The sequence below is a fragment of the Rhinolophus hipposideros genome, assembly GCF_964194185.1.
Source record: "Rhinolophus hipposideros genome assembly, chromosome: 3".
NCBI lineage: Eukaryota > Metazoa > Chordata > Mammalia > Chiroptera > Rhinolophidae > Rhinolophus > Rhinolophus hipposideros.
In genome coordinates, this window is record NC_138049.1 from 7,978,063 (window position 1) to 7,994,299 (window position 16,237).

At 42.4% G+C, this 16,237-nt stretch overlaps 1 protein-coding gene across 4 annotated transcripts in view; it reads left to right on the top strand.

The window, feature by feature from the left end:
• The window catches only part of EZR (ezrin), a 50,503-nt gene that overhangs the window by 11,022 nt on the left and 23,244 nt on the right, over nt 1–16,237 (top strand). For all 4 annotated transcript variants that reach the window (XM_081032972.1, XM_081032973.1, XM_081032971.1 and 1 more), the window contains exon 3: nt 13,694–13,777. In XM_081032972.1, the coding sequence (XP_080889098.1) occupies nt 13,694–13,777 (84 nt within the window). The remainder of the gene's footprint in view (nt 1–13,693; nt 13,778–16,237) is intronic.

A 16,237-nucleotide genomic window follows, 5' to 3' on the forward strand; every position in this document is an offset into this window, starting at 1 on the left:
TTTTTTTTTTTTCCAATTTAGTATAATTTCAGAAATACAGGGTGGTTTAAAAGCATAAGTTTTATGGACGTTGCTTATTCAAGCAAATTTTGTAAGTTTACTCATTTAGTTTGGATTAAAAAACTATTTGGATCTTACTCTATTTTTGATAGATGACGAAAGTAAAGACTTGGTCAAGTTCAAATACATCTCTTCCAAGCTTCTAATAGGAGAAATGTTCTTTAACACTGCAAAATATTCCCGCACATGTGATCTTAACTAGGGGCAAAGATTTGTATCAGAAATGGCACAAGATTTAAGTATGGTGTTTTTCTCTGTCCTTTCCTAAAACAATAGATTACCAAAGGAATTATGTTGTTTTGACATTTTCATTCTCTCATAGGCTCCCTCCTCCCCCCACTAGATTAGAAAGGAAAGGCTCTTGACAGACTTCTACATTTACAAAGAAAATAGTGCATTCCAGGTGGGTAATGAAGTTTAGTCTATAGGTCTTTAATTTCTGTGTCTTATGAACCTAGAATGAAAACCATTGTGGCATGTGATAGCCATCTAGGTTGGCCCAGTCCCTTATTTTTTTCTCTTTTATGGGATCCTAAGTTTGTGGATATAATTAACCTCACTTTTCAGTGAACTAAATTGGTGCTGAAGTATGTATGACACATCTAGTAAAACAAATCACATGTTACAGAAACAAGTTTATTAGATAAGGAGAAAGCAACCTCAAATGATAACTTACTTTGCCTGCCTTGAGGTGGGGAAAGAAGACGGATGTAGGTCATTGGTGTTTCTGAAACAGAAGTTTCTTTCGCAGAATGTAGCGTTCTTTGATTATTTTTTTTCCTCTCTTACGTAAAGTGGTGTCTAAGCATTCTAGTTTAGTTCCCATGTTAAAATTACCAGTATATGTCATTCCCAGTGTAGAAGTCAATTCTACTTATAGACACAAAAAGGAGCTGAAAAATGGACACTAATGGGTATCAGAAATGCTATTTTTCACGTGGGCAGATAAGGAAATGCCCACCAGTGTTACTCCACAGCACAGACTTGGCACTTGGGTGCCAAGAGTACTGATTCTTTTATTTGTCAGACACTCGGAAGCAGTTTCTTAGTGCCTCAGTTTCCTCCTTCCAAAAGCAGTCCATGATCCGTGGGGAGGGCTCAGTACAAACTGTTCCCAATCCAGTTTTCTAGTAGAGCAAACTGACCCTCTTTTTAATGTGACTGTTCATAAAGTTCCCTTCTAGCTCCAAGGTTGTGATTTTCTCCAGTTGTAACGAGTACAAACAGGGCTGCTTTGTCCACTTTTTGTATTGTGCGTTTTGTATTGTGAAGCAGCCGGCTAACAGGAAGTGGGTCTTGGGCAGGAAGTGGCTTACTTTAAGAGGCAAAAAGAGCTATTTAGAAAGACTTGGGATTTCATTACATGCTCATGAAATTCTGGGATATATATTAGTTGATCTGGCACTTCCTTCTTATACATAATTTTATGTAATTTTTCACCCTGGAATTTGGGAATTCAAACTTCAAAAGTTTAAAACCATTGATTATATTGAAAGATACAACTTTAGAAATAACATTTAAGAGCTATACAAGTATAAATATTTTTAGGAGCTGATTACCAGAAGTTGAGAAAGTTATGTAGACCTTTCTGGGCCTCAGTTTCCTCAGTCTTTAAAAGAAGGTAGTCAGACTAGGGTAGCTGTACACCTCTCACCAAGCCACAACATCCATTTACTCACCTTAGAAAATAGTTACACTTTGTCAGTATTTTAATTGTTCTACTTACATCCATTTAGATAACATAAAAATGATATAAAATGTAACGTTACATTTTTATTTTGGCCTCTCTATCCACAAAATGTAACATAACATACCTGAAGGAAATGTTCTTTGGAAGTTCCAAGCCCCAGCTTCCATGTTCATACACTGCCCTGTTGTTATCTACTGCATATTGAGAATTTAGGTTTTGAGTTGTAAGCTTAGCCTAAGGGTGGTAGAGGAGAGCAGTTTAGAAAAGAAGGTGAGGGGTGTATAGTTAATTCTCATGATAAAGTTACTGTCCAAATTCCTTGAAGTGATACTGACTTCTCTGTTAAATGACGTCAGTGTCCCTCTTGGGATAAGGGGCTGAGCAGGGCCTGGCACACCCGCCCCTGTTCCTCCAAGTTAGGGTTTATGCTCACATTTCCTAAAACCAAATACATAAGGACCAGGCTTAAACTGAATGGAGAAACTAACAACTGCTTGGTTTAGAAGAGTTCAGTTGACTGGTCTGATGTTGAACTCTGTAGTTTGGAGCTTGCTTTTCATTAGTAGTTCGCATCTTAGGCAAACACTCCCCAGTGATTGCCTTTGTACACCTCCATCTAGAAGGAATGGGAGGGCAGGCCAGGACTGTTTTAGTCCCGAAGGATAATGACTTAGCCGGAGGCACTAGGTGGTGGTGGGTTAATTTTGTGTCTTCATAGATGGTGCTACTCCCGCCAGGGCATAGAGAGTCATTCCATTAACCGTCAGCATCAGTCCCTGTATCCTAGCTTGAATTGTCCTGCTAGGGAAATAGCACCATCACAGGGGTGGTTATGTGGGGCTCTGGTGGGCGCCAGGCGACCAGAGAGCAGCTCACACTGGCAGCATCCGGTCCTCGTGACTTGCACGGCTTCATTGGCTCGGAAATAGCGTCACCGCCCATCTGTGATTCCTAGAAAAGTTCTAGGAATAACTGCGAACTATGGGCCAGCACTTTGACCTCCCAGGAGTTGTCAGAAGTGGACTCTTGTCAGCTTTAACATTTGATGCTTTTATTATTGTCATTACTAGGCAATAAAAGACTAGACTATTATCCTAGTATTACATAATTACATGAAAACTTTATCAGAATGTGAGTTTTCTACCCACCTGTCTTTATTGGTTTGTTGTGCTATGGACAAAATGATTCATGGAATTTTTACTGAATTGCCTGACAATTTTTGTTATATTTAATTCCACAGACGTTTTACAAGATTTATGGGTCTAGATGACGAGTTTTCTTTGGTATCTGAAAATTTTCCTAAGCCTGACCAGCCAGTTTCTGCATCTTCACTCTCAATTTCTTCTTTGCCTTGAAAGAGAAGACAATATATAAAATTATTTGATTGTGTATAATTTAAACTTGATACAAAGGAGCTTGAAAGAAAGGACTAGTAATTTTATAAGTCATTGTCCATTAGTTCATAGATTTGCCATATGGCTAGTTTATTAGCAAGAATATTTATACTGTTATTTTCACCTTTTCGAAAGGTCAGTAAACCTCAGGAAGTCTGGTGTGAAGAACCAGAGGTTAAACATGTATCCCTGGCTTGTCTCACTTTGAGCCCAGTGAGCTTTGAGCTTTGGGCACGTGATGATATGTGAGTACTGCTTGTGGTGGGAAGCGGCCTCCCAGATGGATGAGTGCAGCTCGTGTCTGCCAGTTGCAGTATTGTGGTAACATGGACTTGGCCCCATTTAATGACAAATTGTGTTTTAAGGACTACATTTCCCTTGTACTTGTCTTCTGTCTGTACAATAATGTTTTGATATTTTGTTAAATACCTTCCCAAAGGGACGTACTGGTTTTTATTTTGGCCTCTCTGTCCTTTAAAGAATTGTGTACCTACAACAGGGTGGTTTGTGGACCGCCTTTCTTGTATAAAAGGTGGATACGTATGACTATATGCTTGTTAGACACTCGAACAATGTAAAATATGGTCATTGGATTGTCAAAGGCAACTGCTTTTATGTAATGTCGTTTATATAAACAGTGTCACTGGGAGAAGCACTGCACATTTAACGAAGACCAACATTCATTCTATGTCATAGAAACAGTTATCATTAAATAGTAGCCATTGCTGTAACCCCCTAAGAAGGTTGGTGATGTGGAGGGAGGAGAGCTAGACCACAGAACGTCCGCTTGCCTTTGGGGCTTTCCACGATTGCCTGCCTTGGCTGAAGTCACCTGCCTGCATTTCTACACCAGGGCGATTAAGGTTTGCTAGGTTGTTGGTGAGCTTTTCCAGAAGTTGGTTATTTGTTAGCCAGCGTTTGTGAAAAGTGGCCACAGTGTGTCATAACTGTTATGATTTAATGAGTTGGAGCATTGTTCCTAGAGACTGATGTTCGCCTCTCTCAAAGATAAGGAGACCAGGCCCCAGAGAGGCTGCTGACACGGGCCCAGAGTTTCATTAAGAAAAACCCACCTCTGGGAGTTGAGGCTGTCTGTACTGGAGTACTAATGAATGACACTGTAGGAAAGGGTTTTCACGTAGTGGAGTATAAATAGTGGCAGTAAATTCAGTCATCTTGCCAAAAGGAGTTGGGGCCTTTGGCATGTTCAGGGTGCTGCCTCTTTCCCCGAGAGAAGTGGCTGTCCTGGGGAGAGCTGTGGCTTGGTGGGGGGCCCCATTCCAACCTCCTGAATCTGAATCTGCCCCGGGAAACTGTTTCCGCAAGCTCTCCATGGGATGATTTTGCTTGTTCCAGTTAGAAAACCAGTGCCTTAGAGGAGCACTGAGGGCCCAGGGAATGGCATGTATGGTGTGGCCGACTGTTTCCTAAGTGATTACCAAGGGACACCAGTCGTCATAAAATCTGGCTGGGATTGTTTCCTTGTGCGGCAGTGAACGGGGCTCTGGAGGTAAGTAAATTATCTAGGGAAGTGGAAAACATAGGCGGTTAAATAGTTGGTGTTTTCTTGTTATTTAAATTGAGGGTAGATTTGGCATTCTTGGCACCATCGCAGTTAAATGTATAAAAGAAGGCTCAGTCCCTGCTTAAAACTTAAGGAAAGAACATACTTCGCTTGGGAGAACGCTGAACAAGAGCCTCAGCTCTGCTCCCCAGTGCCGTCTCCTCCTCTGCAGTGAAGAAGTCGTCTGCCTAGAATTCATGACGGCTAAAATTACTTCCGGCTTCAGGAGAGCATGGGGCAGGCGTGGGTGTGCTGGAGTCATGTTTTCTGCTGTGTTCGCTTTAGTTTCTTTGGCAGCTGGTGCCTTCTTCCTGAGCACATAGAATAGTTTCTTCATTTACAACTTAAACACAGTAAACGTCAACTGAATTTTAATTTTTAAATTTTTATTTTCTTTCATCCCTGTTTCCCCCTAAAATTATTTTATCCTTATTAATTTGAATACCAAATTGACCATAGTCTAGTTCAAAAGTGGTCGGTAGATAAAAGTGATACATCCGGAATATTATTTGGCAGTGAAAAAGGAACGAAGTGCTGAAATTAATCTTTAAAACATGCTAAGTGACAGCAGCAAGTCACAAAAGACCACGTTATATGATTCTGTTTATATGAAAAGTCCAGGATAGAAAGTAGATTTGTGGTTGCCAGGGTAAGGTAGAAGTGGGGAACAGGGAGTGACTGCTGATGGGTCTGGGCTTTCTTTTTGGGATGAAGAAATGTTCTAAAATTACATAGTGGTATTGGTTGCATAACTGTAAATATGCTAAAAACCACTGAATTGCACATTTCAAATGGGCAGATTTATGGTTGCAAATTATATTTCAACAAAGCTGTTATAAAAAAGAAGTACGTAATAACTCAACATGAAAACCAAAATACAGTATTGTGTCTATAATTTTTCAATTAAGGGAACCAAACTAGCATCTGAAAAAGCTTTTATAATTCATTTATTATCAGTTGTGAGAAGTTCTCCTTGCCATACTCCCCTGCTTTTCTTCCCTCTTTTGTGGGAGAAAGTTTACTGTATCTACTTCCTATCAGAGCTTTTCTAAGTACTCGAAAGGTCTTATCCAAATATTTGAAAACTGTTAGAAGTTGCTGAAGTGGCACCTTCGGAAGAGGGCTGGAATGTTGGAAAACAGCGTTGACATTTGAAATGATTATGAAAGGTCAAGCTCTCAATGTAATCTTGGTGGTGCTTGGAGAGTCTACTCAGACTAATTTTTGAGTAAATGCAGGTGTGATAATATAGGGATTAATCTGTTATCACGGAATCCACTGAGTGAAATTCCAACATTCAAATCTTACCATTGGAATTTCTATTTCAAGTGGTTTTCCTGATTCTCGAGTGAGTACATCGGAAAATTACTGCCGACTTTCCCCCCTGCAGTATTCTGGCTACTAAAATGAAGCCTGGTCGCTTTGTCTAAAGATGTACACAGTTGCTTGTCTGTGAAGTCTGGGAGGAATTGGTCTTGAATTTTTTCCCTCCTATCTTGGTCTTTAGTATAGTTTGAATTTATTCTGTAAAAAGTGTGATTGGAGATATAATCTTAAACCAAGTTTACATGAGTGTTTCAGGAGGAAATGGACACTTCCCAAAGGAAATACTGACAAATGTTTATTTACTAAAATGAGGGAAATAATGGAGATAATTTGACAGCAAAAATTCAGTCAATGTGGATTAGAAGTAAGATATAATATTTCATTGTTAACTGAATGACTTTTTTGATGTTTCTCAGGCTCTTAGGAGGCATTTTAAGTATACTATTTTGATAAAATTAACCTGGGTAGACTTAAAAAATGTTTTCCAAAGTGTATTCTGAAAAATACTGGTCCTTTGGGATATTCCGTGGCAAAGAAACCTCTGTGGGCAGAACAATCTGGGAAGCTTAGACTGGCCCCATCCTGGGATTTTACAGTTTGCATTAACTCAAAATTTGAGCAAAGACTCAAAAGCCTTTCAGTTAAAGAAAAAAGAAACAGGGAACCTTAACTTCTGTGACCTCAAAATGCGAGGCATGATAAAACAATACGGTGTTTAAATAAAAAAAAATTTATTACAGTAAAAGACACATTGCCATTAATACCCTTCAAAATATTCACCCTCTCTTCGAACAAACTTATCCCATCGTTCTTGCCACTTTTTGAAGCAGTTCTGGAAATCCTCTTCCTTGAGTGTCTTTAGTTGCGCTGTCGTGGTTGCGTCGATGTCCTGAATCATTTTGACTTTGGGGCAGAGCCAGAAGTCACATGGTGCCAGATCTGGTGAATAAGGTGGATGAGGACACACCGTAATGTTTTTATTTGACAGAAATTGCCGTACCAAAAGCAATGTGTGACATGGAGCATTGTCATGATGGAGGAGGACGTACAGCACACTTTAAAACCCAGCTTCTCCCAACCGTAGCTCACACCCAACTGACTGCACTGAACAAGGTGAAACTTGTCACACACTGTTCCTGAGGTTCGACGCACCGCTTCCCATATTGAAGATCCCGCCTTTCCATTGGATGGCACTCAGCAGCAGCATTCACTGTATTTTGTGATCAAAACAGGAAAGGCTCCATGTCACACATTGCTTCTGATACGGCAGTTTCTATCAAAAACATTACGGTGTGTCCTCATCCACCTTATTTATTGGGTCTGGCACCGTGCGACTTCTGGCTCTTCCTTCCCCAAAGTCAAAATGACCATGAAAGGTAAACGTTTTGAATCGATTTGGGACATCGAGGGAGCCACGACAGTGCAACTAAAGACAAAAGAGGACTTTCAGAGCTGCTTCAGAAAGTGGCAAGAACGACGGGATAAGTGTGTTCGAAGTGAGGGGGGAATATTTTGAGGGGGATTAATGGCAATGTGTCTTTTACTGTAATACGCTTCTTAATCTAAACATTCGCCGTAGTTTTGGATCACACGTCGCACCCCTGTGCCCCCTCCCCGCCGTGCGTGAGTCATCTCTGTCACTCTCCCTTCACATTCAGGTAGTTTTGCAGAGCTACTGACTTGGATCAGAAGGCACTGAAATCATTTTTAAGTTACAGAATGTTAAAGTTGGAAGATCCCTGCAGGTAGAATGTTCCCAATTAGGAACTGCATTTTACAAGTGAGTGGGAAAGTCACCTTCAGACTGGGGGCCCCTTGGGGCAGGGCATCCTGGCCACCGCAATTCCATCAGGCCTGTGTGTGCTCACAGCTACTCAGCTGCTTGAGGGAATGAGCAGAGGGGACAACAGACTGATTCTGTGTTCGTGGGTGAATTGTTATTGAGCTTATTTTTAGAAGATTGGGGTTTAACGCCTTTGATTCTATTTTTTATTGGAAAGAGATGTTGATTGCATTGGAACAATAAAACCTGTATTAGTGTGTGTCCTGCAGGAGAGCTGCACCCCCCCCCCCCATCCAGGAAATGTGAAAACAGCTGTGAGCTTTTGTCTGTGCAAACACTCTCCTGGCCAGCATGTAACACTATTCCATAGTTAGTTCCTTTCTTTCCCGTGGCCCTGCCAGTTCCGGCTGCGTGCACCCCTCTAGGAAGGAGTCAGCTCTTGCTCTGATCGTCTCACCTTGCCCCTCTGGACTTGAGACCTATAACGTTTCAGAGCTGGAAAGGGCACCTAGTCCAGACCTTTGTGCAGAGAAGGGGGCTGAGGCCCAGGGAGGGGAGTCATCAGCTTGAGGTGCCCAGTAGGTCACAGGGCCAGGTCTGGACCCAGGCCTCCCCTGGCTGTCATTTCAGTGCTGTTGCTCACTCACTGTTCAGTGAGCTGTGAATTCAGCTGGTCCTCAAAATCACTTGACTGGCTTTAAAAAGCAGGTTGTTGGGCCATGGCCCAGCAACTCAAGTGTTTGAAAAGCTGCTCCGGGGAGTCTAATGGTTAGTCCCAAGCCTGTGTGTGACAGCTGTGTGAGGCCCATATCCACGTAGTAAGTGGCTCGAGGGCTGGAGAGGGCTGACTCCTCTGTCCGCAGTGACCCCAGGAGGCATCTGATTGGGGTTTGTAGAGTGAGCAGCCTCAGAGGATGGAAGGTGCCCACCAGCCGGGGTGTGCTGGGCACAGCAGAGGAATGAAGCTGTCACGGTCCGGCTACCTGTAGTGTGGTAGTGTTGAGCTGAGCCAACCCCTAAGAAGAACAGCAAATACAGCTTTTTTATGTAATATATAATATGTATAATGTATATAATTATAATATGTAATACAGTATAATTAATATAATAATATATAATATAGACCAGGTCTTATATTAATTTTTGCTCCAAAAGATGCATTAAAGCTGATTGTCTGGCTAGGTCATATTTTCAGGGAAACATGGTATGTGGCGCAAAAAAGATTTTTCTGCTAAATATGGTCAGTGTGAAACACACGTGTGGTCATCAGAACCTCATTTTCCTCGAGGGGGTGAGGCCTCTTCAGTACTGAGTTCTCCTGACTTGTGCCTAAGACACACCATCTTACTCTGAACTTGTGACATAGCACACCGCTATAGGAAGACCTCCTTTTTAATCAGCAGAGTGCTAACCTAACTACCGTATCTAAATGTACTTATGAAATCCCATTATAAGTAGTGGAGTATGGTTATGTCTGGTTCCTTACATGTTCTAACATTTTAGAACTCGGACTATGGCTTTGTGTTTTAGCTTCAAATAGAGGAGCTTTGGAAGGGAGGCATGAATTCTCTACACCTTCAGCCACGTCCGTGGTTCTTTGTGTGTGTGTAACACTGCTTTTGGGGGTATAGACTTGAATGACCAACTGCATCCTCTATACACATAGCTCTGCCACACGTCAGTATGGGATTTTGCTGCCTTCAGCAAATACTGCCTTTGATAAAAGTGTGTGGTTAGGGGAAATACCAAGACGATAAAAACGGCAAAGCATACGTTCTTTTCTCCAGTCTTTGCTCATGGTCTGGGTGTGTGTGGTAGTGTTTCAGCCCCTGGGCCTCTGGCTTTCTGTGAGACCATCCTCACATTTATTGTGCGTAACCGTATAATCCCTCTTTGTTCCCGTGGCACCATTGCCCTACGAGTCCCAGCTTTCATCCAAGTGCTGGGATTCACTGAAAACGTTTGTTTACCACAGGAAGCTGACAACGAAGGTCCTAAGAAGAGTTGGGATTTAGATATGTTTCTTTAATTGCTGAAGCCCGATTTCTTTTAAAGCCCTTGGATAAGTAGACCAAAACATGTATAAATGGTCCTGTCATCTGGGTAAATGTTTCATTTTATTTTTTTTCAATAAATTTTATTGGGGACTATTGGGGAACAGTGTGTTTCTCCAGGGCCCATCCGCTCCATCTTTTGTCCTTCAATCTGGTGGAGGACGCAGCTCACTGGCACATGTAGGAATTGAACCCGCAGCCCTGTTGTTCAGAGCTCGCGCTCTAACCAACTTAACCATCCGGCCGCTCCTAAATGTTTCATTTTAAACTTGGGTAAAAGTTTATAATGTTTCTCAGCACATGAAAGATCCATAAAATTGAAAATGATTTTAATAGTCTTTCTACACATGGGACTATGGACCATGCTCTTGGTTAAGGCAGAGCCAGCCTGGTCCTTCATCCGGGGAGGGGCCTCCCCTTTCTGCCAGAGAGCATTTGGCAGTGTGTGGGGGGGCTGCTGTTGGAGGACCCATGATGGAGGCACCTGTGGTAAGGAGTGGGCTCAGGGAAGCTAACCATTGTGCGGCACTTGAGCTAATCCTGCAGAATGAATGCTTCTGCTGCCCAGAATGCCAGTGGCGCCTCTGGTGAGAAACTCTGGGAGGGTAGTGACTATTCAGGTGACAAACGTACTCCCTTTAAGGCCAAGCAGCTTGTCCATTGGTCATTAATATACCGTTCACGCACGTGTGTGCATTTCATGAGCTCTCCCTTCTCAACCTCTCTATCAAGATTGTGGTACGCATGCACTTACCTGATATACACATATGGATTAAAATTACGCTGGAAGTAAAGCAATAGCAAAGTACTGGGACAGATGTTTATCAGGTTGGTGCCAAAGTAATTGCGGTTTACAAGATTAAAAATAAATGCAAAAGACTGCGGTTACTTTTGTACCAACCTAAAAGTTAAGCGATACAAGCTTTCTGGGATCCAGCCTGGTACCAAACAAACCTTCCACGGCAAAACACATACTTAATGTATGACCAGAATAGTGCGAGAGTTTCTGGGTAAGAAGAACCTGATGTGCAGAAATAAATGCAGACGTATATAAATGATAGACAATTTAAAGCGGATGTGGAAAAGAAGACGTAAAAACCAGGGTTATTTCCCATGGAATGAGATGATTTTATACAAATTAAACAAGTATCTTGAAAGTAGGAATATATTGAGATTTAAAAAATATATAGATGTATATATGTTTGTCAGAAAATCAATATCCAGAGTAATGTATATTTGACAGTTAATATCAGAAAAAAGATTGTAGAACATGCACTGTATATGAGAATATGCATATTGATTAAAATTAACTTGATTTTGTGATTTTAGAGGGGTTTCTAAAAATAAAAATTCTGATGTGTCCCCAAATCAAAACTGGGACTTACTGCTTTTGACAGGGCCTGTGCTGAACTCTGCTTCCTGTTGCCTGTCCCAGTCTTAATACTTGTTACTGCAGTGGCGGAATAACTCACTGATCTTCAGCCTTGCCATCTTTGTTGGGGGTTATGTACCAGACTTCAGATTGCCCTTGGTTGTTGGAGCACATGAAAAGTTCTGGAAAGGCCAGACCAACAAAAAACATAGCAAAATGGCTTGTGTTGGAACTGCGGGTGGTCAGATTGAGTCCTTGTGATGGGAGGTGTACCTTATACAGGCTACGCAGACCTCACTATGATACGTGTAATTTTTAAGGAGTTCACTTTCTATGTATTTGTCCAACCTCAGGAAAAGTTTTTACTGGTTATTCGCTTTTTCAAAGAGTTGTGTGAACTTTGAGTCAAATGCGAACCTGATTCAGAATCTTAAAGTAGTTATTTTCTAAATTTCTGTTACTCAGTTTGCAAAAATGGTGTGATAGTCACCTTTTAATGTAAATTATTAGCTTTGATTTCAGGAGGTGACATTTTTCTCACTGTCTCAAATTTTGAAGTGATCAAGATTTGGAATTTAGAGTCTGAAATCTATACATGGATTCTGGTATTTTGTACTTGTCACCAGGTGAGTGGCATTTGGTGCAAATTACTTGGCGTTTCAGTTTCTGAATCAGTAAGGAATAGAGAAAGAAAAGCATATCTGAGGTCCTGTGTTTGTCAGCTGTGCCCCTCCCACCCCAACTTTAGGTTTGTTGTGTTTTTTGTTTGTTTGTTTGTTTTAAGTTATTTTAAGTGTGTGTTTCCAGGACCCATCAGCTCCAAGTCAAGTAGTTATTTCAATCTAGTTGCGGAGGGCACAGCTCACTGTGGTCCATGTGGGGATTGAACTGGCGACCTTGGTGTTAAGAGCACCTTGCTCTGAGCTAACCAGCCACCCCTCGCTTTAGTTTTGAGTGTGATACTCATTGTGGGCTTATTTGTCAGTGATTTAGAGCTGCGTTTGTTACTGGAATAATCAACTGTGGGGCTGCTTTTCACATCTCTAATATGTGCCCTTGTAACCGTAATTGACAGATACTTGCTTTATGCTTCATAACAGCTATTTTGTGATTTAAAAAAAATAAATTATTGCCAGCAGGAAAAGAAACTTAGATTTTTATATTTTAATATAAGTGAAGAATTTAAAGTATGCCCAGTCTTCTCAGCAAACTTTAATTTTTTAATTTGTAGAGTAGAGATTGGAGGGGAAACTTTTTGACTTCGGAAAATTATGCCTCCCTTCTCTATGCCATAATATCCGTCAGAGAACCTTTAAGACGTACTGGGTGTGTGTCTGAGCCTTGAGTGTTGATGTGCAAAGACTGATTTTGTTCCTGAAGTCAGCACTAACCCATGCTGTCGTGAACGTGTGAGTGTGTCATGCCCTGGCTGGAGACTTAGACCCCTGTCAGCTAGGTACCAGTACAGTTCATCTGTCTTCACTACATTAGCTTCTGTGTCAGGAAGCACTCAGGACACGCCTCTCCAGCCATCTGTCTACTTCACTTATTTATAAAATGGGGAGAAGCAGGCACTTCTTAATATTTCCCTTTGGGACAGTGATATAAAGTAGATTTGTGTGGCTCTCGTGGTAGTAAATCTTGGTTTTCTCTACTGAAAATTTGAAAACTACCTCAAAATACAATTTTAAAACAGCTATGTTCCAACAGTAGAGACGTTTTTTTTTTAAGGCCTTCCCATCATCACCCTGTGATCTTACCATCCTAATAATTCTTCCATTTTTGCATTTTACTATCATCTTTTGTCCAGATGGATCTCACATATTTGCATTGATAGGGTACATACCATTTTGCTTGTCGTATTTTTAATTTGAAGCAATTTCCATGTTTCTACTATCTTCATAATTATCATTTCAAATCACTGTGTGCTATTCTGTCCTCTTTGATGTATCCAGCCGTTGAACCATTTTCCTCTTCACTATTTAGATGGTTTCTAATGTTGCCGTAAACATTCTGGTCTGTAGATCCTTCTCTCTTCCTTTCTCTGACGGCCTTGGTCTGAGTTCTCGGAGCAGGCTCGCCTCCCCACTGGTCACTTGGCTGTTATAAGGGTCAGCACGAGATGGTGTGTGGAAGACACGCCAACAGTTACCAAAGTGTTTTTGTAGAAAAACAGTTTAGACCTAAGTGTGAATGTTTTTCACTAAAGAAAGAGGGCGTACATTGGAATCCAGACTGTGAGCACGTGCTGAGTCTCATCAGCTACCTCATTGTCAGCGTGTGTGTGTGTGTGTGTGTGTGTGTGTGTGGTGACCAGCATGACAATGGATGTTGGAGAGGAACATACTCTTGCCATACTTCCCAGTAGTTGTGAGCTTGTGTGGAAGTCTCGGATTATTAAGAGAAAAGGACACTGAATTAAGTGTAATTTGTTTTATTCCGTTTTCTAGATCAATGTCCGAGTCACCACCATGGACGCGGAGCTGGAGTTCGCCATCCAGCCAAATACGACAGGAAAACAGCTTTTTGATCAGGTTGGTCTCTGTGGACTTGCGAGCGAGAATTGCCATTTAGAAAAATATGTTTGCAACATTCGAGTCACTTTGTTTGCTAAACATATTTCTTGGTTTGCTGCCTGCTTTTCTTTGTAAAGCAGACCATTTTTCCCTGCCATCCGGATTCAATTGTGTAAACACTCCAGGGCTGGCCCACGTTCACCGCCCCCTGAGGGGGGGAAATTGGGGGACGCTCTAAAGTCTCCATCAGCACAAAGTTGCACCCAAAGCTCTGACTGCCTTCCCACCCCGGGGGGGTCTTCATGGTCACCCTGACTTTTCCTTGCCGTCTGCTCTGCGGGCCGGAATGCATGGGGGTCCGATGCTGCCGAGGGAACAGACCACAAGATCCAGGCTCCGCCTCTCCCTGGCTCTTTCTCCAGTTGTGAGCTCGCTCAGGTGTCAGCAGACACTTGTCCCTGAGCTGGGCAGAATGGAGCACATTCCTGCTCCTGTGGATTTCTTCTTGCAACCTAAAGATGAACGCATAGCGTTTTAATAAGAACAGGGACTCACCGTGAAGACTGGGATAGTTCTTCATGGGACAGTTCCAAGCTTCAGAGAGAACGAGATCTACTTCCTGGGCTAAGTAAATTCTGCTCGGGCTGAGGGCCAATAGGAGCAGGACCAGATGTGAGTCTACAAGTCACTTGAGCCGTACCTGTCTTCCCGGTGTTCTGCCACTTAGCACCAAACCTGGAAATGGGAGTGGGCGCTGGTTGGGAAAGCTGGTAGGTGGGATTTTAGCAAATCGAGAAGGTGTAGGTGAGTTCCCTGTGCTCGGTGGGTGCTCCCTGCCTAGCCTATCCTGGGAGCAGCACCTGTGAGAACTGCCCAGGTGACAGGGCGTAGCGCACCTCCAGCTGTCACTGGCTCTCCCTGCGCTCTGGTTTTGAGGGCATTTCCTGGCTCTGCCTCACCCAATACGGACAAAGACGTTGACTGTTCTGGGTGGGGCCGGACTTAAGGTGAAATTCTAAAGGTTTCTCCTAAAAGGTAATCCTGAAATACCCTGTTTTCCCAAAAATAAGACCCAGCCGGACCATCAGCTCTAATGCGTCTTTTGGAGCAAAAATTAATATAAGACCCGGTCTTATATTATATTATATTGTATTAGACCCGGTCTTATATTACATAATATAAAATCGGGTCTTAAATTAATTTTTGCTCCAAAAGACCCATTAAAGCTGGTGGTCCAGCCAGGTCTTATCTTCGGGGACACAGTAGGTTCAGTGGAGCCAGCTGAGCTCCAGACGGCACAGCAGTCAGAACACAGATGGGGTCGGAGTCCCGGGTGCTAATTAGCTCTGCCTGCGGTCACTATGTCCCTCGCTCATGGAGAGTCCTTGTCTGTAAATGATGCTGCCCTCGACAGTTTATTTTTAAAGCAGAGATGGCAGCTCTATCGTAGGACAGTTATAATTTTGGTGTATTAATCATGTAGCTTCCCTTGTCTCCATCTTCCATATTTCCTTCACATGTTGCTTTTCAGAGGTTGTGTGAAGAGACAATTAAGAGTTGGCAGTACTTATGCTGAAAGATACAGGTGCCATTATTTCTGACAAGACCCTTGTTTCTGCTACTTGGGGGCCTTTGGAAAGGGAGGGAGGAGAGAGAGAGAGACAGAGGGAGGGAGAGAGAGAGTCTTGCCTTGGTACCTTCCTCCTGTGTTTCGTTTCCACACACTCTTTTCTAACTGCATGATTATGTGCTAGGCACTGAGCTGCACCCTTCACGAGAGTATCTCCGCTTCTCTGTCCAGGGTACCACGTCAACAGAACTCCACATATCCCTAAATGCTGAATAATTGTATCTATTTGGTGTTTGCATTGGTTTCCAGCCAGGTGTTTTTCTAGTACTAGATTAGCTGCTCACCAGTAGTGTGGAGCTATGGATTAACAGATATACACAAATGGACCCTGAACTCAGTAGATAGGTTATTTAAAAAATGTAAACACATAAATCCAGCCAACATGCCAGGTTTTGATACGCTTTGCATCCAATTTATTCCAAAGCTCATTAGGCTCCCATTAACCGTCCCTTTCGAGCACTGTATTACTCTTATCCAGCCCAGAAAACAAAGTCCCCTGAGTCCATAGGCTGAAGACAAAGCAAGGCCAAGCCTCGCTGTAACCACCATTCCCAAGTTGTCTTCCCGTCTAAATCTCAGGCAGCCTCCCAGAGAAAGGGAAGTAGTAGGGGACAAAAGATTCTAGATTCCCTCTGCCCTCCCTCTCCCTGCAGTGATGGGACCTGATCACAAAGCTTTCTGATAGAGTTAATGTTTAATTTTTTTTCAGTTTCGTGAAAAATGCCATGTAACCTGAGAACGTTGGAGTTGGAGCAGACCTGGAAAAGGACTAGGTCTGCATGTTGTAAATGAGGAAATGGAGGCTCAGAGAGAGCAAGCTAATTGCCCAAGGTCACACAGCTAGCTAA